The 26,549-nt window shown below is 44.5% G+C and overlaps 1 protein-coding gene across 1 annotated transcript; it reads right to left on the bottom strand.

Moving 5' to 3' along the window:
* Nucleotides 1-307: 307 nt before the first annotated feature.
* Nucleotides 308-26,549, bottom strand: FBXO10 (F-box protein 10). The gene is made up of 10 exons (XM_006886859.1): nt 25,963-26,549; nt 21,761-22,594; nt 17,712-17,861; nt 16,547-16,683; nt 10,553-10,623; nt 8,135-8,287; nt 6,894-7,163; nt 4,721-5,034; nt 3,525-3,706; nt 308-501 (listed from the first exon to the last, which is right to left on the bottom strand). Exons 1-10 carry the CDS (start codon nt 26,545-26,547, stop codon nt 327-329), a joined length of 2,871 nt encoding a protein of 956 aa, XP_006886921.1. The 5' UTR covers nt 26,548-26,549; the 3' UTR covers nt 308-326.

Raw genomic sequence — 26,549 nt, forward strand, 5'->3', positions numbered from 1 at the left:
TGCATTTCCAAATTCTTTCCTCCTGTGGGTTGTGGAATGGCAGCTCTTGAAGGTGACTTGTTCTGAGTCTCCAGGAGCCCTGGGAGCCTGTTTTTTTTGTGTTTTTTTTTACACGGTGGAGAGAAGCACAGAAAAGGTCTGGAGTCTTCTTGGGCACTGCTACTTCCATTGTAAAGGCCTTCGTTCACTAGCTCTTCTGAGCACCTGTCAAGGTCACAATCTGAGAGCAGGAAATGTGGCTGCAGTTCCAGGACTCCTAACAGCACCACCTCCTACCCCAGCCAGCCTCCCAAGGCCCAGACCTAAGCTGTGGCAGGTCTCCCAACTTATAAGATGGTGCAGAAAATGCTGCGATTCCTGTGGTAACCACCTTCTACACGGGCTGTGATCCTGGTTGCCATGGCTGCTACCTTCTGCCCATTATGGGCTGCAGATGAGCCTCTAAGAGAGTTTTCAAGGTGAGGTCGTGCTGGTGGGTTCACCAGGCGCCACGTGTCAGACCTGGAGGTACAAAATGATAGTCACTGAACGGAAAGGTTTAGAGTCCTCGCTCAAATGCACAGTCGTTCCTTTGGCTCCAGGTCATCAAACCCATGTGTAAATCTGAGTGTGGTTTTGTTAATGAGAGCCTGAGGTGATGGGGGGTGTGACCACCAGAGGCAAAAGTCCTGCACTCGCATTCCAGCTCTGCCTGTGTAACGCTGGACAAGTTCATTTTTCCCATCTTTAAATGTGTGACCTTCCTCCCCTTGCCCCCATCTTTCCTCTCCTCCTCCACTGCTGTATGACTGTGGAAGTTTATTGCTTTAGTCATAATCACCCAAACCAACAAGCTTGCTAAATGCTGTGAATGAATAGACTGTGACACCTCCTCAGAGTGGAACATTACTTATCAATAAAGACAGATGCAATATGAATCTTACACGCATCCAGCTAAGTACAAGAAGCCTGATTCAGAAGATGACACACTGTGTGGTTCCTCTTATATGGACTTCTTAAAAATATCAATCTATAGGTCTAGAGAACAGAGTGGTTGGTTCCAGGGGCTGGGATGGGGGCGTGGGGCTTGACTATAAAGGAGCATGGAGGGGGTGCATGGAACCTTGTATGTGGTGTGGTTACATGATGACCAGGCTTCCCATTTTTTGTATTTATAATATAAATAATATACTGAAAAAATAATTCATTTATGAGTTAAAAGACACATGAGAGGGGGCATTCTTAAAAGTATTTTTGCTCAACATGTATATAGTTAAACACGGGTATTACTGCAGCATGAAGACTGGATGTTCATGCTTCTCTATGACGTGCCCCTTTAAACCTTGTTATGACATGGGCACATTACCCGTCGGACATGAAAAATATAATAGGATATTACTTTAGAAAGTGAGGCCCCAACATAGGCTTTTAACTACTGAGATGACATGATCAGAACTCATTTAAAATGAGTAAGCTGGCAGCATCAGGATGGATGGTGAAGAGATTGTGATTGTTCACAGCTTCAGTTTGCTTGGCTCCACAGTCAAGACTCTCGGCACCAGCAGCCAGGAAATTAGAAGACATATTGCCATGGGAAAGTCTGCTGTTAGGGACCTCTCCAAAGTACTGAAGAGCAATGGTGTCTCTTTGGAGACTAAGGTGCATCTGATACAGGCCATGGCCTTTGCTATCACTTGTTATGCATCAGAGAGTTGGACAATGACTAAGGAGGATAGAGGGAGAATTGATGCCTTTGAGCTGTGGTGCTGGAGAAGAGTATTGAGAGTACCATGGACTGTTAGGAAAACAAACAGATTCATCCTAAAAAGGGTCAAACCAGGCTGCTCCTTGGAAGCAAGGATTCTAAGGCTCCGTCTAACATACTTTGGACATGTTGCAAGGAGGGACAGGCCCTTGGAGAGGGACATCATGCTTGGTAGGGTGGAGGGACAGCGCAAAAGGGGAAGGCCCTCTATGAGGTGGATTGATTCAGTGACTGGGATAATTGGGATGGGTGTATCGGAGACAGTGCGATTGGCACAGGACAGAGCAGAGTTTAGGGATGTTGTACATAGAGTCACTGAGTCGCAAGCGACTCGATGGCTCATAACAACAACAAGCTGGCAGGGCACACACAGGCACAGGACAGCCTTAGGGTGGGCTAAGAGTGTAGTCTAAGGGCAGAAAGACTAGGCAGGCAGCTGCTGCAACAAAACGGGTGATTTTAACCATTTAAAAATGCTGTTGTTATGTGCCATCGAGTTGCTTGCAACTCATAGCGACCCTATGTACAACAGCCCTAAACTCTGCTCTGTCCTGTGCCAATTGCACTGTCTCTGACACACCCATCCTGATTACCCCAGTCATTGAATCAATCCACCTCGTAGAAGGCCTTCCTCTCCTGCGCTGTCCCTCCACCCTCCCAAGCATGATGTCCCTCTTCAAGGACCGGTCTCTCCTTACAACATGTCCAAAGCATGTTAGATGGAGCGTCAGAATCCTTGCCTCCAAGGAGCTGCCTGGTTTAACCCTTTCCAGGATGAATCTGTTTTCCTAGCAGTCCATGGTACCCTCAATACTCTTCTCTAGCACCACAGTTCAAAGGCATCAATTCTCCTTCTATCCTCCTTAGTCATTGTCCAACTCTCTGATGCATAACAAGTGATTGCAAAGACCATGGCTTGTATCAGATGCACCTTAGTCTCCAAAGAGACACCATTGTTCTTCAGTACTTTGGAGAGGTCCCTTACAGCAGACTTTCCCATGGCAAGATGTCTTCTAATTTCCTGGCTACTGGTGCCAAGAGTGTTGACCATGGAGCCAAGCAAACTAAACTTGTGAACAATCTCAATCTCTTCACCATCCATCCTGATGCTGCCCATTCTAAAATGTTGTTATGTGCCATCGAGTTGCTTGCGACTATAGCGACCCTATGTACAACAGCCCTAAATTCTGCTCTGTCATGTGCCAATCGCACTGTCTCTGATACACCCATCCCAATTACCCCTGATACACCCATCCCAATTACCCCAGTCACTGAATCAATCCACCTCATCACTATTATTATAACTAGTACAACATAGCACTGATCAATATGGTTCTGTACACAACCAGGACAGTCTTACTGATAACATAGCCCACAGGTAAGGGTGAGAGGTGCTGAGATCTGAACTAGGGCGATGGTGCAAGAAGGACAAGAGGCCCGGTGCAAGAAAGCTTGAGAAGCCAAATCAAAAGAGGGACTGGGAGCTGACTGACCTGTGGTGTTAGGGAGAAGGATGAGGCCTGAAGGACTGAGGTCTGCAGAAGAGGGAGGACAGCCTGGGGTCAGCTTCCCCAGTGACTTCACTATGGTTTTAGAAGACTGGTGCCAGCAACCAATCCACTGGCATCATGTTGATTCCCACAGATGGTGACCCTCTGCCAGGTCTCCAAGGCTGTAAATCAGTATAGAAGACTGCCCACCTTTCACCCACAGAGTGGCTGGTGAATTCAAACTGTCATCCTTCCAGCTTGCAGCCCAACAGGCAACTTCAGGTACTTACTTTTTCTTGAAGACCAGGAACTTATTATTTTGCATGATACATTCCCGGTTATTTGAGATCTGTTGAAAGATGGTCTTGTTGGTCTTGCCCTGGAAGATGATGTTCTCCTGCACCAGGGCCTTGGCACGACCCCGCACTGCAATGCCATAGGCACGGAATGAATGGATCCGGTTCTTCAGTACCTGTGAGTGATGGGGCAAGTAAACCATCAGTTAGAAAACTGATTTAATTAAGAGTATGGTAGGTAGGTCAGCATAGTCATAGGAGCACAAAGAAGGGATACTATCAGCTTGGGATAAGCGAAGGTGTCCTGGAGGAGGTAACAGCTAAGATGAAGACATTTACTGGATGCAGAGTAGCAACGAGGTGTTGGCTGGAAGAAGGAATAATATCCACAGGCCTTGAAGAGAGGGAAGGAGGCGCAGCCAGAATCCAACTGCAGGCTGCATGTTCTGCTCCTCTGTTCCCACAGTGCTCAAACACACATCAAGGCATTTTTAATTTTTTTATCTAACAGCGCACTAGGGAGCTAAAAAGAGCTTTTGGTACTGAAATTCTACAAGCACCAGAATGGTATGTTTGGTTGGCTTGACAATTGTCACACCAAAACCATGTTTTGTCCAAGATGTGACACAGCGCTCACCATTAGCACAGAAGTAAGGCTAGCGTGGGCATGATGGAAGCCCAGAAAAGGGCTATCTCCAACTCCTCAGGGGAACTCAAGGAGGCTGTCAGAAAGAAGTGACTGCTAAGCTATAGGACTGAGAAGAAAAACAGGAATTCTTGGTATACTGAGAATTAATAGGGTACAAAGGTCCCATGGTGGGATTTTTCCCCCTTTAGGTACCTGGTAGATATCAATCCCATGATAATCAGTCTTCCCCTAGGAAGGAGAGCTGAAATAGTCTCAGCCTTGACCTGGAGACCATTAAGGTTCCTCAGGTTGCGCTCAACATCCTGACTCTAGGGCATGACTTCCCATCCTTAGCTGTTAGCTGGTGAACTCTTGGTTCATCCTTCTGGGCCCATTTCACGTTCCCTGTGTGAAGGCTCACCTATCTTCCAGGTGGTTTTGACAAAAAGAACAATTTTCCTCTCAGTCTGAGAACTTAAGGTTCTGCTTCTCAGTAGAAAGAGTCTGAAGGCCTGTGCTCTGCTAGCACCACGCACTCGCGCACACGCACACACACACACACCTTTGTGTCCGATCTGGGCAGCAGCTGCAGTCCACTGCCCCGGTTGCCAATAATGTCATTTTCGACGACGACAGTGCTGTCACCCTTGGTGATGATGCCATGGCCTCTGTTGTCGTAAATACCATTGCCCCGGAGCTCCACCTTGCACTGTGCTTCGACTTTGACCCCACTCTGACGGTTGCAGGAGATGCTGTTGTTGGTAACATGGGTGAGCTGGCCACTCTGGGCCACAGTGATGCCTCTGTCCCCGTTAGCATGGATCACGTTGGTGACGACGTGCAGTGGCTCACTGCTCTGGACATAGAGTCCTGAGGCTACAGAGGGTGAGAGCAGGGAAAGCACAGGGTGGTCCCAGGGTCAGGCCTGACAAGAGCAACCAGGAAGAGCCTGCCCCAGGGCCTCAGGGGACAGGTGGGGAAGAAGGCGCAGCACTCCGGCCGCTGGCACCAACCCCTGGATTTGCACCTTCCAAGATGGATGACAAGGTAGTTTCTAGGCACATCAAGAAAATCCTTTCCCTTATGAACCAAATGGTTCTTAAATGTAGGCAGGCTTGGATGCTAGAAACACAGACCCAGCTTAGCCTTCCTACTGCTATTTATACTTCATGTCACAGGGAGCCCACTGCCTCCAGGCTCCTCATTCCACCTCTAGACAGATCTGCACACTAGAAAGCGTGGTTTGTTTTCTTTGTGTTCTGAGCTGGAACCTGCCTCCCTGCTGATTTGGGAAAGTTTCTATTTTTGAGTAGAAAGTTATTAAGCTAAAAAATGTGTCTAAGATGTACTGGAAATTTTGGAAGGGATGGTACTGAGTGCTGGGTATGCTCGTGGATACTGTGTGTTAGCAAGAAAAGGCACAGGCTCGGCAGACCTAGAAGAGCACGGCCGTGTCAGATCTGGAGGTGGGCAGGAGGCTCTGCAGTCCGACAGCCACAGAGAGAAGTGGGGAGCACTGGGAGGAGTCTGGGTACAGGCCAGTAGCTGGGCTAATACGGACAGCGGTGTGAGCTATGAGCAGTTAACCCGGACCTCTCGCCAGTTCCTGCTGCTTATTTCTGCTGGGGTGGCTGAGAACAAGAAAATCAAATCAAGCGTCTGTGAAGTTACAAAGGTTTGCCTTTGCTACTAGACAGCCCGGCCACACAGAGAAAACCCTGAACTGGAAGGTGGCAGAACTCGTTTTCCTGCTTGGACTGCCCATGCTGCCGACTACTCATTTCCTGGCCCTCTGTCAGTCAGGGGCAGGAGTGTCCCTGGGACAGAGACCCCTTTCCAGACGTCTTTCCTTGGGCAGGAAAGGGTGGCCGTGTATGAAAGACGACTCAGTGCAGAGGCCAAGGCTCACCAAGGCTGGCTGGTCATCAGGGAGTTCATTAGGGTTCAGATTACAGCTCCGCCTTCGTCCTCCTGAAGGCTGGGGCCCAAGAACCTATGTTTTTAACAACCAGCCCCTCCCCTCAATGATTCTGATCCTTAGGTTCGAGAGTCTTAGAGCTACAATACTTTTAAAAAACTCAACACATCTCAAACGTCTCTCTTGTTTTTCTAATCAAGCCTAAAATAATGTGGATTTAAAACATGCTTTTTGGGGGGGGGGGTACTCTTTGAGAAAGAAAGAAAAAAAAAATCACTGTCAATAAAACCAAAACACATAATCACCTGCAAGACAGGAACGGCAAAATGTGAAAAACCGGTTTTAGAATTTATTACAAATGCATGTGCCAGGAGTGGATCTGGTGCTGCAGGGGTGTTACCAACCCACTGGGCAGGAACACCGAGATGAGGAGACTCAGTTCCTTGCCCAAGTCCACAGCCTGTCGGTGTCTGTGACGCCTCCCCCAGAATAAATACAGTCCCAGTGAGTGCCAAGGGGAACGGGTCACAGAGGGAGAGCAGCATTCAGATGGGCTTTGAAGTTCAAGTCAGCTTAGGGAGGATGGATAAAAAAAGGAAACACTGAGCATGAGAAATGGCATCAGCAAGGTCAGGAGGTGGGCATGGAATAGATTCAAATTTAGGGAACATGAAATCCAAACGGCTGGGTCCAAACACCTGGGGCATCAGGCTAAGTGCTAAAAAGAAGTGACTGAGAGCCAAGCTGGGACTAACTCCTGCAGGGTCTGGGGCGGGGGCGGGGGGGGGGGTGGGGTGTGTCTCAGGCCGCGCCTCACCTCCATTGTGGTTAATACTGTTCGACTCCACAAGAGCGATGGTGATGGGCCGGCGCAGCGGGTCATCGTCCTTCTCCAGCTCTGTCTCCCAGAGGATGGCGTCCCCGTCCTCGCTGAAGTTCTCCTGGGCCCCATGGCCTCCAGGGAACTCACTGGAGCCGTCCTTCTGGATGAACACTGCCACGCCATATAGGCCGTTGTAGCTGACGTGGTTGCTGGTGACGTGGGGCAGGCTGGATGACATCATCCATACACCACAGCCCTTGTTAGCTGCGATAGTGAATAATGCAAGTCGGTCTCTGATATCCACCCACGGGTGAAGCAGTATCCAGCATCTATCTTCCCAGGAGGGGCAGCAATAAAAGGCACTGGCCTGGGAGGTGCACGTCTCTGGTTTGCTAAGTGGTCTTGGATAGGCCACTCTATGATTCTGGCCATAGGTGTCCCCTTCATACAAGGGGGGATAATAACAGTCAGACCCATCTCTGGACTGATTGGGATGGCTCTCCAAGGTACAAAAGTGAAGGCCACTCTTCCAGAGCAGCTGCACAGAGACTGGAGTGAGAGTGCCAAAGGCACCTTCAGAGTTCCTCTAGCCCAGCCCCTCACTGCACAAGAAAAGGCAACCATGCAACCCACAGACTCAGTGAGTCCCAGCCCAACCACTTCCAGCTGCATAACCTCTGTCTGCCTCTCAATTTTCTCATCTTCAAAATGGCTAATGACTGTAGCTATCTCTGAAGGCAGTCATGAGAACTAGATGTAATAATGCGTATAAAGGGCACAGCAAGGTCAGGTTTCTAGTAATAGTTACTAATACTACTTCTAGTAACAGTTACTGTAACATAAGAGATACAATTCAGAAAGACCAAAGCTTGCTTTCACAGTTACAGAGGAAAGAACAGTTTCTGTTGCCATCATTGTATTTTCAGTTCTCTAGATTGAAAGGAAGGATAAAAGTTAGATTCCTACCCTAAGTGACAGAGCTTAACAGGCCCTGCTTTTAGACATGATCAAACTCCTGCCTTTTGCTATTTTTAAAGAGATAAAGTTCTTTAACCCACTGACCCATGAGGTCATTCCGAGGATTACAATGTTTATGAGCAGCTCTGATTATTGCTATTCTTCAGAGGAAGTCTCTGGGACCCCAGGAATAGCCCAGGCTGAGGAAGGAAACAACTGGCACCTGGACTTCCTGCCTCTCAAGCCCAAGCCCCTCCCCCAGCAAACACGCCCCTCACCATAGATGGTGTTTCCCTCTATCAGCCCTTTGCCTTCATCTCCCACCACCACACCATCTGAGTAGCCAAAGCAGATGAGATTGCTTCTGAGCACAGGGATCCCTCCACGGCGGATGTCCACACCTCCCCACTGATTCTCACGGATGACATTTTCTAAAGAGAGAAGCAGAAAAGAAGGCCAATACCCATGGTCAATTCCAGTGCTGGTGATGCCATCTGGGACAGCTGAGAGGGAGGACACTCTGGACTGAGAGGCCCAGGTCTTATGCTTTTGGTCATCAGCATTTGGAATCTTGTCTGTTATCTCAGGGACTTGTCTGGCCTTGAGGACTGATGATTAATAATAAAACCGGTTTTCAGGGTCCTGACCCAGGGTCAGGCAAGGGCTCACAGGTTGCTATCTCAGGACAGAATCTAGCCATTTCATCACAAACCTGGGAGATGTTGTTTAGTCCCTGTCCTCAGCCTCAGCTCTGTTATCTGATCACACCCTTCCTTTCCTCTTTCCCTGGGAGTTGACAGCTCTCGGGAAGTAGGCCAGAGGTCACAGGTCAGATGTGGCAGCACTGAACACTGACTGCTGTTCCAGTATGGAAGCACGGCAGACTGTCAGCCTTCAGGCAACAAAGCACAGCGACTCACAAAGTCCTGAGTGACTGGCCCCTTCCAGCCTCTGTGACTCCACCTCATACCACTTGACCCTTTCTCACCACATGTGATCCAGTCACACGTGTGATCTTTCTGCTCTCACGTATCCAGTGTGTGTGTGTGTTTCTAGGTGGCTCTGTGGGGAAAGGGGAGCTTTGCTCAGGTGCGTTCACATCACTGGGGCCTGTTTCTTAGCAAGGACTGCCATGTCCACACAATCCTAAGAAATGTGGAGTTTATCTTTCACTATGACTTTCCCAACCATCTGCATCTGACCCGACCATGTGGATGGGAGGGTGTATGAGCCTAGCCACAAAGGGACTGGCTATGTCACCATCCCACAAGGAGATTGGCCAGTCTCAACAATCTACAAGTGGAATGGCTAGTCTCGCCAATAAATTGAACAGTTCTAGCTGCAGTACTAGAAGTTCCTTGGCCTGCAAAAAGAAGCAAGAGAAGAATGCTCTTTGAGCCAGCAGCAGCAGCCATGGCTGAACTAGAGACCGTGGGACTGCTACACCACTGAAGCCAGAGCTACGAGCCTTTGCCTAAGTTTGTTGGACAGTTGGGGGGGAGGGTACCAATACTGGCAGAACTGAGGACTTTGTAACATTGAGTGAAAGCTGTAAGGCTCAGGTTAAGGTGCCTGTGAGCACATTTTGGGAGCCATTCTGACTGTATTCTGCCACTAGCTTGGATTATAACCTTTTGACTTTCTAAAATGATTCTGTGTAGTCTGTGAGCTATTGCATTAGATTCTGGACCCAGCAAAGCAGTAAGATTTGTGTTGAGATGAATAGGAAGAGGTAGGGGAGTGCAGGGGAATGTGTCTGAGCTCATGGGAACTGGTTTTGAGTTATACTGTTGATGGGGACAGTTCCCCTTTGTGAGGTTGGTGAAGATCAGATCTGGCCGTCCTGTGACCCTTGCTCTTTTTTACATACTACCTTCTGATTCTAAACATCTACAGAGTACTTATCTCAGATAAGACTTTTCTTGACTATGCATGCCTGCTTTTATTTATGCATTTGCTTCACTCTCTTAAAAGCACTGGCTCTTGAAAGCAGAAAGAGTATCTGTTTTGTTGACTAATGTATCTTCACCTCCAGGAACACTGCCTGCATACAGGAGGTTATCTGGTAAGTGTTTGATAAATGAGGGAAGTTTAGAATCAGTTGGGGAGTTCACCAAACTAATGTAGACTAGATCCTTTCTATAAGTCGGGCATGGCTACGCTCTGTGCTAAGGTTATACTGTACTGGACAGCTTGAGCTTATCAAATTTATCACCCTGTAAGAGACGAGATAAACTGTGCTACAGGGGAGATGTACCGAGTACAGTGAGTGTCTGTATAACAGGGAAGCCAGGGAAGGTGTGCCTGAAGTGAACCTGAAGGTAAGAGTTAAGGATGAAAAGGAGTTAGCCAGGCAGAAGAAAAGTGGTGTTGAGATCCAGAACAGGTAGGAGGAGGGATTCAGCATAAATGTTTCTGAAAGTATTATGTGATCCATCAAGTGAGACCCTGCAAGTCCTGGGCCTGACAAACAGCAGACTCTCCATCTGTGCTGGGCCCCCCTCTTGGTCAGCACAGCCAGTGTGGGACACTGGAATTCCTGAAGGCAGCCATTCAGAGGTGGGGGTAAAATTCTGGCAAGGTAAAAGAGTTGTGTAAGGTCTCAAAGCTATGAGGGGGTGAAGCCATGGGGTGTACTTGGTCATTCTGCAAGTCACATTGACTGGCCGCAGTTCTGAGTAGCAATAATGTCCTACCTGTGATGAGGCCTTTGCCATTCTCATTGACTGCAATGCCAGCAGCTCGGCCCTTGAAAATGTGGTTCCCACTAAAACAGAACAAGAGCAAAACACACTAGTGACGCTAGAGTCTCAATGTAATACTTAAAAGGCTGCGTCTTGCTCAAGTCCACCCTCTTTGGTGGACTTTCCTAGATGGCTCAAGCCTACAGAAGAATAAAATATTCCTAAAAATCCTATGAGCGAGGCACTTGGCTATTGTGCCACTGAGACAATCTGATAAAAAATTAAACCTTCACTGTGTCATATAAGCACAATGATATCTAGCTCTTTTGTGGTGTCTCTTGACTGCTGTCATCCACATATAAACAACATTTCAAACAGATGCAATCATAGCAGGACACCTGGTCTGGTGGTATACAGATTTCCTAGGCGGCTGTGTTAAACTTGCTTAGGAATGGTTTGTGTTCCGATCTGGAATTCAATATTCTTCCAGTAATGAGCCCACAATCTTCTGTTTGTATCTACTCTTTATCTTATTTCCTATGAGCACAATCACCTATCCACTTGATGACAACATTAAATAAGAACATGCCTTAAAGGGAAAAAATATTTTAAAAGTGGGTTTTCAAGAACATCAGAAGGAGAAAATTCAATAAACACAGACACTTGAATGCAATCATTCACTCTCTTTGTATCTCGGGGATGAGGTATCTCCTGGGTTGGCTGAGCCACAATTAGGATGCTTAAGAAAACATGCATCAAAGGCACATACAACCCCTCTGCTGCCAATAAAGCAAGCCTTCATGAACAGACACCCGAGCAGGTTAAAGAACATGCATCTCTTTCCAATCTTGGTACTTTTCCCTTGACCTGTAAAAACATGGGAATCATACCTAAAAGGCAATTGTGTCATCTTAGGAGGACACACATTTTCTGGTTGTTGTTATACTAACAGAAAAGCTGGCTTCTCTGTCCTCTCTGGATGCACAGCCACTCACTCTCCCACGTGGAGGCCTCTTATTCCTTACAGAGGGATTTAGGACCAAATACTCATCTGGGCTCATCAGAGACTGACACAAAGTCTAATACCTCATAGAACATCAATGAATTGGCACTGGTTGATTAAGTTTTTCCTGTTTCCTATGGCAGCGTCCAAGCAGCTTCTTTAAACTCAAAACTCAAGCTCAATGTCACTGAGTCAGAACAGACTCATAGCTGACCTCCAGAGGGTTTTCCTAGACTGTAAATCTCATGGGAGATTGCCCATCTTTCTCCTGAGCGGCTGCTGGTGGATTCAAACCAGCAGAGAGGTGTAACCTTTGGGTTAGCAGCATGACTATCTTATATCCTAGTCACCAGAGCTGCCTTAGGGAATAGAAGTAACAATTTCTCTTGATGCCGGTAAGGCCAAATGTTACCTGCATCTACACCATATGCATTTTGAAACTAAACAGGTAAAATTATCTGTAAAAAATACATGTGGGGTTCTTTTCCCCACTCTGAGGCAGTGCTGAAAGAGACTGCTCTGATTTGAATACAATGTGAAGCAGCCTTTAGGTGAGGGCATGCCTCGTCCATCACCCTGACAGTCATCTCATAAACAGCAAAAATATGGCTGGTATATTTGTCATCACACAGCCCACTTACCTCCAGAGAGGATCCATGGCCAATTGGAGGAACATGTATGTGTGTACACAGGACAGGCAGAATAAAGATAAAAGAGGTCTCAGGAAATGCTAAGAAGGGGACAGATTACTGTACCAAGAACCAAGGGTGGAATATTTACTGCAGAAAAGCACAGATTTAGTACTGCACTCTGGCAGCCAAGCCAAAAAATATACTGTCATTTGATTCATCCAGGTCACTTCAGAAAACTCAAAATTAACTCCCAGAATTCATTCTGTCTCTGGGTGGAATCCCACAGTGGCATGAATGAGTAAGATCTTGACTAATAGTCAAAAAGGCTGGTAGTTTGAATCTACTCAAAGCTGCTGAGGAGGACAAGCATGAAGCCTGGCCACTGCTGCTGAAAGGCTCCTGCTCTGAAACCTACTCCATGCATGTAGGGTCACCATGAGTAGGACTCAATGTAGTGGCATCTTTCTCTCAGCTCCCTATCTCCAATCACAGATAAAAGTGCACAACCTAGTCTGTCAAAGCCAAAATCCACACCAACCCCACTGTCGTCAAGTTGATGCTGATGTATGGTGACCTTCCACCAGATCTCCAAGGCTATAAGTCTTTACAACAGTTCCGCAGCAATGAAGTCGCTAAATTCATTCTCTATTGCTAAGGTAACAAGTTAATGGCTTAAAACAACATGATTTTATTATATTCTAGCTTTGGAGGTCAGAAGTCCATATTTGGTCGTGTAAGGCTGGCAACCAAGGTGTCTGCAGAGCTGCATGGCTCCCGAGGTTCTAAGTGAGGACCACCTTATCTCTTACAGTTTCTAGAAGCTGCTCATATTCCTTGGCCCATGGCTGTGTCACTCTGACCCCTGCTTCCATCATCACCTTTCCTTTAGACTCTGATCCTCATGCTTCTCTAAGGACCCTGTAATTACAGTGGGCTCAGCTGGGTAATTCAGAATACCTCCTCCAGCTCAAGGGCCTTAATTTGATTACATCTACAGTTTCTTTTACCATATGAAGTGTGACACAGTCACAGATCCTGGGGACAAGGACACAGACATCTTTGGGGGAGCATTATTGTGCCTATCATACTATCATTCAAAGCCGTTCCTGCTGAAGCCTCTACCTGCCTTTTCAGGCGGACCTCCTACTCTGTTTCACTAGGTAACCTATCCCCAGACATATGTTTCTCACCATTCTCCCAGATACGCATTGGATTTTACGATGGGCGCTCTGGCGGTGTCGTCTGAACAGAGCTGCACTGCTGGCTAAGAGGTGATCCAAGTCTACCAGTAGTTCCACCGGAGAGAGACAGGCAATCTCCTCCTCCAGAAATCTGCTCAAGGCTCAGCTGGGAGTTGGTTCCACCTCAACAGTGATGACAGGCATGGCATGCCAGTGGCAGAAACAATCGTGAGGTGTGCTGAAAACCCAAAGGCTGCAGTCTCCAGGGGCCTGAATCTTCTGGTGGCTCTGAGGGAGAAAGATGGGCAGTCTCCTTCTATTGTGATTTAGAGCCTCAAACACCCAATGCAGGGGTGGGTCACTATGAACTGGAACTGACTAAATGCAGGAAGTATGAACTTTTCAGTGGGTCCAGAAGACATTCTTAGGGCAATAAAATCCTATTTATCCTTCAAACACAATTCAGATGTCAGCACATGCCCTTCTTGATGCACTGCTGAAACCATGGCTGAGATCCTCTGGTCCTCAATATGAAAAGCACTGGTTTCTGTGAGTCATCTATCATGGTTCTCCAGCACGAGACTATAAACTCCATGGAGCAGGAACTGCCCTCACATTTTCTATATCCCTGTTCTCTTACACAAAGTAATAGTAGTTGTTGATGTTGTTGTTATGTGCTGTCAAGTTGACTATGACTGACATATGACTATGAACAATGGCTCTGAACCTTGTCCTACCTTGAGCCAACATCACCATCTCCAACACACCTGACACCCCACTGGCACAGGAACTGTGTCAATCCATCTCATCCAGAGGCTTTTTCTCCTGCACTGACCCTCCACCCTTCCACTTAAATATATCTCACACACACACACACCCCCACACACATACTCTTTCTCTCTCTCTCTCTCTCTTTTTTAAGGCAAAAGAAGGTTAAAAAACCCTCAAGATCACAAAGGTTTATAGTAAACTGTCTTTAGCAGTGAAAACAGACAACTAATAGGACTAGGAAAATTATGGTATAGTAAAACAATGGAATGTTCTGAACTTGCCAGAGTGATTAAAAGCCATGCAATGAATCGAAAAGTATATTTAAAACAACAAAGAAAAGTTACCCAGAACATATTCCTGAACATTAATGGAGGTTAATCATCCTAAATTATAAAGAAGTAATAAAGAATTATAAAGAGGTAAATTATAAATTATAATTTATAAAGAGTTAATATATTATAAAGAGGTAATAAAGAATACACACTGTGAGCATTCTGTTAGAAAATTCCAAATTCTACTCAGAATAAACATTTTCCTCAGCGTAGTCACATAAAGCACTTCTCATTTGGCAAAAGCCTTCTGTCCTCATTTATTCCCACTGTGCTGCACGGTGGACAGTTACGGAGCTATAGAAGGTCATGCTGAAGTGACCACAGGGGCCAAAATTTCCTGGGACAGCCTCAATTTAAAATGGTTTTTAATGTGAATGTTTGGCCTTGTGCCAGATTTTCCTCAAGCCACAGGTGATGGTGGTTAAACCTTGAATCTCTGCTCTGCTGTTTCTGCTTATCCCGTTTCCTTTACTAGTACTGCCTGGCTCCCATCTCCATGAAAGTCCAACTTCTACCCACATTTCAAGGTCCAAATCTATACTATGCCCAAGTGAGGTCTTCCCACATAATAATCAAAATGATTTTTTCTCTTCCTCTTGGTACCATTTTGACAAGAATTATCACAGTTGGTCCCATCTGGGATGGCAGATACATGCTGAGGGTGGATGCATTGTTACAATAATAACACAGCACTCCAAGTGGCCACTATCAATTCTTTTTTTTTGCCCTTATTTGTTGTTGTTAAGATAGCAAAACATATTCCAATTCAGCAGTTTCTCCATGTACTAGTCAGTGGCACTGATGATATTCTTTGAGTCCTGCAAATATTCTCACTCTCCTTTTCTGAGTCGTTCCTCACTGTTAACAGAAACTCCCTGAGGTGCCTATCTAATCTTTCATGCACCTGTTGTTGACTTGATCACAAACAATTTTTAAAAAACATAGTAATTAAGGGAAATTCTTTTTCCATTAGTTAAGTTCAACTCTAGCTTGCTTTTAAGGTAACTTCAGGAGATGGTTCTGGTTTAAGGTTGAAAGATGATCTTAAGGCAATTGCTTCATGGGTTCAACCTTCTTTAGCTCCATACGGAGCCCATGAAATATGAAATTCTGTTCTACATCTCCTCCTTTTTTTTTTTTTTTCTACATCTCCTCCTTTTGATCAGGATTACCTCTGTGATACTTGATAAACATGTTCAGTAAGGATTGCCAGGTTCTGGAGCTCTAGTTTCATAGCAAAGGAGGAAGTTGTTTATGGAGACGATTAGCCACATATCTTCCTCCTAATCCTGACTCTTCTTTCTCTGTTGCTCATGCAAACAAGATGCATTGACAGAGTGAATGACTGTAACAGGGGCTCATGATATCAGAAATGAGGAAAATAGCACAGGATAAGGCAGATCACTGTTCATGGGTTGCAATGAGTCACAGTCAACTTGGTGGCATCTACAATAACAATCCTGACTCTCCTTTCTCTGTTGCTTCATGCAAACAGAGACTAATTATGGCTTGGGTATTGTCTGCAAGCTTTTACGACTCTAGACACTATATGGTAAACTTGAAGGTAGAACAGAAGCATTAACCATTAGGCCAATTAGCTGGGATCTCCCAAGAAACCATGACCTTCGACACCAAGGAGTCAAATCTCATGAGGTGTTTAGTTGTACATAAACAGCCTTAGGAGCTACTCTATTTGCCTTTTTTATATAAGTGAGATAATACTTGTCCTTTCGTGACCGACTCATCTCCATCTCTGTCTTATTTCTGTGCATTTATGTCTTTCAGGCTAATGCAAGCTGCAGGGAGCAGGGTCTGCCCATTATTTCCCTTTGTTATCCTTTGTTATAAATGCCCAGCAATGTTTACTGAATAGAATGTCTACACAGAGTTAAGTGGAAGGCAATAGAGAAATAGAAAGGCATTGTGCCACTGTGTTGGGATTATGAGTTAAGTTTCTGCTTGTGTGTGGAGAGTTGTTTTAGTTAATAAATGTTTTCAAATAAAAAAAAAGGAATAGAGAAACAGGGAGATGAGAGCAAAGAAAATGCTACAGGAGAGTATGACAGTCTGGGTTCAGTGCTGCCTACCTTACAATTGGGTTTCCGTGGTATAGTATATAAATGCCAGCTTCCTTGTTTGAAAATATCTGATTGTTCCGGATGATACCTTTTCCATTGCCAAGGACAACAATGCCAGAGCGAAGGCCATGGTGGATCTGATTACACTGCAAGTGAAAATGAGACACCACAAAGGATCAATCATGCCAGCAAGAAGCAGAGTGTTCAACCACTGCCAAGGAGAACAGGCATCCAGAAACCTTCACTGACTCTTACAACGTAGTTAGGCTGAAACTTAATGCTGAAGACTCATCACCTGTAAGGCAAGCCACTAAATTGTTCTGAGCCTCTGAAGAGTCCCTCAAAAACATCATCATCTGGCCTGAGCCACATCTCAAGGAAGTCCAGGGAATCCACTTCTCAGAAAGTGATATAAAACCCAAACCCAAGCCATTGCTTCGGAGTCAATTTCAACACATTTGAACTGCCCTGGAGTTTCCAAGGCTATAAATCTCACAGAAGCAAACTTCTACCTCTTTTTCCCTATGGAGCAATTGGCAGGTTCAAACCACCAATCTTCTGGTTAGCAGAAAAGCGCTTTACCACTGCACCACCAAGACTGCATCAGTGAAGTGAGGCACCCTAATATAACAGAACACTAGCCATGAAGTCCCAAGGGCACCACATGCAGAGAAGGGCGAAGGCCATTTGGGTTCTAGCCTCTGCTGCTCATTCAGGGGAACAGCCTCTGGGGCTTGGTTTTCTCATGGGCGTATAGTTATAGAAGGTGTGAAAGCTAAAAGATCCTTAGAGAGTATTCATTTCTAACACCTTTTGGTCCAAATAAAGAATCAGGATGAGAGGCACATAGTACATCTGAGGGAATGTCAGATAGGAAACCTTGTTTTTCTGCCCTCTGCCCCAGTCCAGCTGGTCTTGCAAAACAGCTTAAAATGTTCAGATAATAACAAGCACTACTTATGCTATTTTACTCTAGTAATGTATTAGCCTCATTCTAATCCCATACTTAGACTAGGAAGCTCCACAGAAATAATTTCACATAAGAAGAGAGTGTAGTTTTTGCAAACAATGTGCAAAATAAGTTCAGATGGCCACATCTGAGGTCCATTCAGAAAAGGTTTCTGCACACAGAGCCACTTTGAAAAGGAAATGGTGCAAAAGCAGGGAAAAGTACCAGTATGAGTGGGTTAGACTTTTTCCGGATGTCGACACCAGCCTCTGCATTATGGTAAATGTTGTTGCCAGCGATCAAGCCTCCACCTTCCAAGCGAAGAAAGATGCCTGATGCTCTGCAGCGGTAAATGTCATTCCTGAGCATGACGATCTAAGCAGAAAAGAATGATGGTGTAAGAAAATCACCATGTGACAACCGAAAAAATAAAGGGAATAAAACCCAAACCAAACCTACTGCCAGCGAGTCAATGCTACTCATAGAGACCCTACAGGACAGAGTAGCACAGTGCCACCATGTCCAAGGCTGTACGTCTTTACAGAAGGGGACTATCTGGGAACCTATAATGAATTATTTTAGCCAAAAAATCATCAATGCAAGCTAAAATCAATGAAGGAAAACTTAATGAGAAACAAGCTACTTACATTGTCACAAAGGATCTCTCCACAAATGTATTAATAAGTTACAACACTTATTAAATTTATAGTGGAGAATTGTGGGAGACACCATCATAATCAAGGTTAGCCTCTCCAATAAGAATGGATAAATTATTATTATATGCCCACCAACATGAATGAAGCACTCAGATGGTCACAGCATCATGCTGCGGTATTCCTGTCCAAAACACATGACGTCGCTGTATACATGGTGAAACATTAGATAAATGGAGGGAAATTCTACAAGTAACTGGACTGTATGACTCAAATATGCACATTTCCTTGAAGGCATGGCAAGACGAAAAAACCAAAATCAGATTAAAGGATATTAATGAAACGAAGGTGATCTTGGATTGGATCCTGGACGTAGAGAAGACATAAGGACAACTGGTAAAATTTTAACAAGTCTGCGGAAATGATAGTAGGATGGAATCTACATTAAGTTCTTGATTTCTAAGGTTGCACACCAGTTCAAATCCCCCAGCTGCTCTACAGGAGAAAGATGGGCAATCTCCTCCCGTAAAGATTTACAGCCTTGGAAATCAATGGCGGGTCACGAGGAGTCAGAATCAACTCAACTAACAGTTGAGTGTCATTTTGGTGTGTGGTGTTTATTTTTAAACAGCAGTTAAGCAGCCCTGATCGTGGATAAAGTGCTGGACTGTTAACTGAAAGGTCAATGGTTCAGAACCACCAGCCATTTTGTAGGAGAAAAACAGAGCAGTTTGCGTCCATAAAGATTTATAGCTTTGGAAACTCTAAAGGGCAGGTCTAGTCTGTCCCATGGGGTTGCTACATCAGAATCAACTCTGGTGGCCTAGTGGTGAAGGGCTGTGCTGCCAACATGCAGGCACGTGGTCTGCACTCACCAGCTGCTCTGTGGGAGAAAGATAGGTAATCTTCTTCCATGTGATTTACTGCCTCTAAAAAGCCACTGGGGGGTTAGCCATCAGCCGGTTCTGACATGACAGTACAAACAACAACAACAACAACAACAAGGGGCAGGTCTACTCTCTCCCATAGGGTTGCTGTGTCAGAATCAAAGGCAGTGAATCTGGGCTTTGGAGTGTAGTTATTTAGTAGGTTTCTCTTTGGGTTTTGGAGAAATCTTATTTAAATATTAAAGTATGTCATCTCCACCATGCTACCAAATTACTAAAAAGGAGGATAAATAGATCTACAGAGAGAATAAAGCAAATGTTGACCAAATGAGAAATCTTGAGTGAAAGGTATGGGGATTCTTCATTCTAACCTTAACATGTTCCTGTAGGTTTGAAGTGATTTTAAAGAAGTTAAAAAAATTGCTAATAGGAACACTCTGTACCTTTAATACACTTTTTATGTAAGCTTACAACCACACTAAAAAAAAAGCCTATTTAAAAAAACTCCTATAACTAAACTATATCCACTAGGATAAATATAACAAAGACAGACAGGAACAAATGTTGGTAAGGATGTCGAGAATTCTGAGCCCTCGTACACTGCTGATGGGAAGGTAAAATGGTGTATCCACTTTGGAAAACACTTTGGCAGGTACTTAAAAAGTTAAAAACAGAATTATGATATGGCACAGAAATTCCACTTAGATATATACCCAAGAGAGATAAAAGCACATGTTCACATAAAACCCATACACAAATGTTCCTAACAGCATTGTCCATAATAGACGAAAATAAAAAATGGGCACAAGATTGAATGGATGCACATATAAATAAAACGGGTATACCCATACAATGGAATATTACCGAATCATAAAAAAGGAATGAAGTACCGATGCATGAACATGGATGGCCTTGAAAACATTATGTTAACTAAAAGAAGCCAAATGCAAAAGGCCACATAGTATGTAAAATATAGAATAAGCAAATCCACAAAGATAGGAAGCAAATTAGCAATGTCTAGAGGATGGGGAAGGGGAATTGAGGGTGACTGTTAATGGGTATAGGACTTCTTTTTGGAGTTGATAAAAATACTCTGAAATTACAGGAGAAAGGTAGACAACTCTAAATATCCTAAAACCACTGAGCTGTATACTGTAAAGGGGTGAATTTTAATGGTACATGAGCTATGTTGTTGTTGTTGTTGTTGTGTACTGTTGAGATAGAACCAACTTATAGTTGACCATCCATTGGGTTTTCAGAGGCAGTTAATGACACAGGAGAAGATTGTTCCTTTCTCCCAAAGAGCAGCTGCTGGACTTGAACCACATGCCTTCAGTACTGAAGCGAAGCTTCTTGCCATTAGGCCACCAGTGCTGTGCTTCCTATGTGAGCTATAGCTCAAGAAATAATAATACATTGTAATAGCATTTCCCTTCCAAAATATAACTTTAAAAGAGTGACTAAGTTTTACGTGAATATTTAAAACATCAGAAATGATCAACTATTTACAATTAGGATGAAAAATTTATGTCAACTTGAAATAAATGATGGGGAGTGCAGTTTTCAGAAATTAAAAAAAAAACAACAAAAAAAAGTCCACCGCCATTAAGTTGATTCAGACTCACTGTCCTACAGGACAGAGGAGAATTTCCCCACAGAACTTCCAAGGCTGTATGGAAGGCTTGCTTAATGCCACATCTTTGTCCCTGGGAGGGATTGAGTTTGAACTGCCAACTTTTCAGTTAGTAGTTGAACACTTAACTATATATCACCATCATTCCTACTGTAAAAAAAAAAAAAGATTGTGCAAGCAAAATTATTTGCAGATTTATCACCTAATTCAACTTTCTCATTTTAAGATACAGAAATTGTGGCCCAAAGAAGGGAGGTGACTTCTTTAAGGCTGTGTTCCAGAATGTATTTCACTGCACTGTCTGTGGTACCTTAAGGTGTATGGCATATAGTAGATTCTCCACACATATTTTCTGAACAAATAAAATTAAAAACGTTAAAAAAGGATTTATAGATTTCCAAGTAAATATATAATTATGTCTCATGTTTCCTACTTAACTCTCCAAATAACTGTTCTATATTTATACTCAATTAGTTGCTTGCTTTTTTTCCCCAAAATACAAACTTTTTTTTAAATTATTTTTTATGTGTGTACCATCAAATCAGATCTGACTGGTACAGGAGGAGATTGTGCCAGTAGGCCACCAGAGCTCGCCAAAAATGCAAACTTTTGAGAATACTGTAACTTGTTTAGCTAACTATTCCAATTACTCTTTAATGTGTGCAGAATTTGGCATAATCACAAATAAGCAAAGATATTTTCTTCAACATGTATAATGAAAATTGTGTTTTAAGAAGCAAACATTTCATTTTAGAAGGATTGCCTGGGGTAAGAGAGATTTAGAATTCTCAGAACTCTAGTGGCTTTGAAAAGAAATAGAACAAAACACAAAGGCAGATATAAATAAATAAACGAATCTGGGAAGAACTGTGGAATGTGAGCATTAATTCTGAATTCCAAAGGCTTTAAAGGATTTGCAATTGACATTTTAAATGCTGAACACCTATTAGATCTCTTTCCCTCTTTTTTGTCTCATCCAGTTGTGAAACATGGAAAAGAACATTAAGAAGTTAGGAGACCTGGGTTGAGGTCCAGCCTACTTGAAGGTGGGGTGTAACCCAGTGAGTTCTCCTGGGTCTGCATAATAACCTATTACAACACCTTGCTATTGTGTATGCACCGCACTGCATACGTCAGGTTCCGGAAGATGTTTCCTTCCATCTTGGCTCGACCATAGGAGCAGACGAAGACACCTCCCTTTCCGTCCCGGAAGAGGCACTTGCGGATGAGGCAACCCTGCACAGAGTTGGCCATGGCCATGGCCTCCTTGTCCTTCTGCAGTTCCTGCTGCAGTGAGTTCAGCACTAGGCAGCTGGGTAGCTGAATGGACGCTCCCGGCAGAGGTGGACTCAGAAAAGAGCCCCCGAGGACAGGGCGAGGGCCCTGCACTTGGTAGGACAGTCTGTATGTGAGCTGGTCTTCATCCTCATCTTCCCCACTGGGACTCAGGCCTCCATCACTGCTGTCTGGGGTCTGGGCCACTCTTTCCCCATCACTGCCCACCTCTACCTCCTGCGAACCAGCTTTGGAGTCTGGCTTTGGAGAGCTAGAGACTGGACTGGTGGGGCTCTGGCTCCCCTCAATGACAATGTCACAGGTCCGTGGGCTCCAGGCCTGGTCCCGGCTCTCTAGGTCCAGAGACATTAAAGAATCAGAGTCCTCTCTAGGAATCAAACTGGGAGAGGACTTAATGAGCCCCAGCAAGTACTTGTAGGCCCAGTTCTTATCTGCAGATGGGTGGCCCTCAACAGTCACTGAATTGTTTTCACTACCCACAAATTCACAGTTTTCCAGGACACACAAGGGCACGTTGTGCAGAAAGACATGGGTGTTTTTGAAGATGCAAAACTTCACTTGACATGTGCCAGGGCCGTGGATCTGGATGTGTCCATTCTCAAAATTGCAGTTGTCAAACTGGACATGGCCCGATATTGTCTGGGGAATGAAAAATAAGAATATGAATTTAAAAGAGATACAGTTTTATTTCCCTGATCAATACTCTAGCTGTTCTCTCTCTCTTTTTTTTTTTAATTTCCATTAATTTATTGTTACACATTTTCCTCCCTGTCCCCCTCCCCCCAGTTTTTTTTTAAAGTTCTTTCATTGTTATACAGTTTTCCCACCCCCACCCCCCACCCCTGGACCACTTTACTATGCAACTCTTATTCTGGACATGCCAATAACATCTAATCATATGTTCCTTTTATAAAATTCTCTCCCTTGTCTGTTTCAATGCTATGTACATTATTTATCCCATCTTTTCTTAGTTTCCTCTCAATCCCCATATCAGTCCTGTTCTATAACAGTGGCATTATACAACATTTGTCTTTTTTTTAAAAAAAAAAATTTTATTATTTTGTGTGTGTATACCATCAAATCAGATCTGACAGGTGCAGGAGCATCTGGTGGATTCAAACCACACACCTCTGGGATTGCAGTACAGCTTCTTGCCACTCTCGGCCATCAGAGCTCGCTTATAAAGTATCTGTCTTTTTGTGACTGAGATATTTCACTCAGCATAATGTCCTCTGTGGTCACCCATTTTGTATAATATTTCATTAGTTGTTTTTCAGTGCTGCCTAATATTCCACTGTGTGAATGTACCACAGCTTCTCTCCATTTGTTTGTTGATGGGCAATTGAGCTGTTTCCAACTCTTTGCTATTGTGAACAAAGCAGCAATAAACAGGGGTGTGCATATATCTGCCTGGGTGGCGGTTACGGTTTCTTTAGGGTATATTGCCAGTAGTAGAATTGCTGGGTCAAATGGTATTTCTATTTCCAACTTGCTGAGAAAGCATCATACTGTCTTTCATAGTGGTTGCATTATTTTACACTCCCATCAACCATGAATAAGGGTTCCAGTCTCTCCACAACCTCGCCAACATTTGTTGCCATTCTTACTGGGGTGAGATGATATCTCATAGTTGTTTTGATTTGCATCTCTCTTAGAGGTAGGGATTTTGAACATTTCTTCAAGTGTTTATTTGCCATCTGAATGTCTTCTTTGGTGAAGTGTCTATTCATGTCCTGTGTCCATTTTGTAATTGGGTTGTTTATCTTGTTGTGGTCCTTGAGTATTCTTTAAATTCTAGATATAGTTCTCTTATCAGACATAGCATTACCAAATATTTTTTCCCAGTCTGTGGCTTCCCTTTTTACCCTGTTGGAGAAGTTTTTGAATGTGCATAGTGATTTGATTCTTAGAATGCCCCATTCATCTGTTTGATCCTCTCCTGGTTTAGGTTTTGCAGAATGCTTAGAAGACTGTTCAAGTTGTGGATTAGTGCTTCTAGGATTCTTCCAAGCTTTTCTTTAATGACGTTTATAGTCACTGGTTTTAGTCCTAGTGCCTAGATCCACTTTGAATTGGTTTTTATGTATGGTGTGAGGTGTGGGTCTTATTTGAGTTTTCTGAAGATGGTTTTCCAGTTTTGCCAACACCATTTGTTAAAAAGGCTGTCATTTCCCCACTTAACTGATTTTATCTCCTTGTCAAAAATCAGTTGACCATAGGTAGATGGGCTGATTTCTGGACTCTCAATTCTCCAGCTGCTCTTTAGGGAGGGCAGAGCAAGGAAAAGACATTTGTTCTATTGAAATCGTGATGGATTTTAAGAAAGGAAATGTAGGAGGTTTGACAGAGGCTCCTTCACAAGCAGAGCATGCGTGTCAGCTGGTCTCAATGGCAACTGGAGAGCTGCTCTCTGTTATGCGGGACAATAACGCAGAGCTGCTCACCTGTCCAGTTCTCTGAAGACAGGTGCTGAAGTTCTCCACAGTCACTGAAAATTGCTGCCAAATCATCCTTTTTTGGCTTCCCCCGTCCCATCCTAAGTCCTACGCTTTTCCCAAAGACGTGTTAGTTTTTACAATTTTTAGTTAAAAGACTGCCATGAGAAAGATGGTGGGCTACAAAGAAAGTCAAGGCCAGGCTCTGTTCTTTGAGGCTCCATGATGACACTTCTTTCTGGTGGGGAGCAAGGGCCGAAACTAACATATCACTCTAAAAATAAATGCCAGGAAAGAGTCTGCAGATCAGCCCAAAACCAGTTTATCAGTCTTTCTGAAACATTCCAGAGCTAAAAAGGCAGGTACCTAGAATTCCAAGAAAGCCAGCATGCTGTGTTTTAAAAGTGTTTAGTAATCTGAGTACTAACAGCACTAATTACCCACTTGAGGTTACTTAGCATCTCTGAGCTTCAGTGCTGCAACTGACAAAATGAGGACACCGCATTTACCCTTTCCACCATAAAAGTTTGCTGCAAGGGTCAAGTGATGTCACAGGTGGACAGTCATGAGCATAGTCTCTGGATCTAAGAGTCCTTTATGAATTCTGAGCCCCAGGGTTTGCCACTTAATTTTGTTACACCTTAGTCCTCTCAATCTACAAAATTCAAATGACCCTATTCATGTCATAAAACTGCAGGGAGAAATAAATGAGATAAGGGCTATAAAGCTTGTGCCTGGTGGGCAGTAAGTACATCATAAATGACTGGTAGTATAATACTTATTACAAACACGAGAGACAATGAAATTGTTATTGGTAGTCACAGCACCAATATAATTTTCATTGACTAAGTGCTTAAGCATCACAGAGATTATGAGGCTCTAGGGAGTGGGGTAGCCATTCTGTTATACATAGGGCCTCTGTGAGGCAGAGCCAACTAGGTGACATATGACAATGGGTGCATAATCTAGGTATTTCTAGGCAATTTCTTGGCAATGAATAGCTGTAGATGGTCTTACCAGGAACTACCAAGGCCTCAGTATTTACACTGCTGTGAATACAACTTCAGCTCTGTGTTCTGGAAGGAACTAATATTTCTGGACTTTATCTTCTTTAAGTCACCCCTGAAAAGTGACCAATCTTGGTAAAAGTCTGATCTCTCCTGATTCTCCACTGAGTGATTTTAAGGGGCTGAAGGCCATCAGTCCTGAACAGTCTCTCTTCTCTTGGCTCTCTCTGGACATGCCCACCATCAACAGTTCATAGGTTTTCTGCTGCCTCAAAACTTGGCTTTCTCACTCAGCTGCTCCACCTCCGGCTTTTGGTCCAATTTAGAAAAGAAATACCAACAAATCTTGCTTTGAGTCCAAGCTTCTCTTTTTAATCCAGCTTTGCCAGGAATGAAGGACATATTTTAATACCTGCTGAGCTCCATTTTTAACTGGTTGAGGATACAGAGGAGTGTGTATATGAGAAGGATTGCTAAACTTTGTTCTAACAAAGACATTTCAAACCCACCAAGAGAAGGCGCAGGCCCTGGGATGGAAAGGGCATCCTCTGATGTGGACACCCACCTTATACATGATGGGTGAGAACCAAGCTGGCATGAAGACGAGGTTGCACAGGCGTGTGGTGGAGCAGTGCTGATCGATGCTGGCTAGCAGGGCCACTTCCCCCAGCTTCCCATGGCCCACAATCTCCACGGGCACCTTTAGGACGATCTCCCCCTGCTCTTCGTACACACCCGGGAACAGCACAATCCGGTCATACAGGTTGGCCATGGCTAAAGCACTGCCCAGGGTGTCAAACTCACGGCCTGGCCCGACACTCAGGGTACGTCGTTCCCTCCTCCGACAGAAGAGAGAAAAGCAGACAGAGGACTCCATGTCCAGGGCATTCTTGGTCCACGTCTTGGAGGCAAGGTAGTGCTGCTTGAAGGCCTCCCTCCAGGATTCAGGCTCCACATCAGGCTGGTTGGGCCAGTTGGGGTGGCGGCACTCGGTGCAGCCAAGACACAACTGTCGCCACCGTGTGCTGTCGAGACTTAGGATGAGTTCATACCAGGCCCGGCACACCAGGCTGCAGCGGCCCAGGTCAGGAAGGTGCAGGTAGGCTAAGATCATGCGCCACAGCTCCAGAGGGAGGCCGCCGGCCTCCATGG

This window comes from Elephantulus edwardii, unplaced genomic scaffold, assembly GCF_000299155.1.
Source record: "Elephantulus edwardii isolate Elephantulus edwardi_28Jun2011 unplaced genomic scaffold, EleEdw1.0 scaffold00052, whole genome shotgun sequence".
In the NCBI taxonomy this organism is placed as follows: Eukaryota; Metazoa; Chordata; class Mammalia; order Macroscelidea; family Macroscelididae; genus Elephantulus; species Elephantulus edwardii.

What these genes read in the sequence shown, in the direction of transcription:
- FBXO10 (XM_006886859.1), bottom strand. Translation starts at nt 26,547, where the DNA reads ATGGAGGCCGGCGGCCTCCCTCTGGAGCTGTGGCGCATGATCTTAGCC. An exon ending in GGTGCATACACAATAGCAAG is followed by an intron (nt 17,862 to 21,760) that starts GTGTTGTAATAG and finishes TTTTCTGCTTAG; the next exon opens with ATCGTCATGCTCAGGAATGA. An exon ending in TGCCCAGATCGGACACAAAG is followed by an intron (nt 3,707 to 4,720) that starts GTGTGTGTGTGT and finishes CATCACTCACAG; the next exon opens with GTACTGAAGAACCGGATCCA.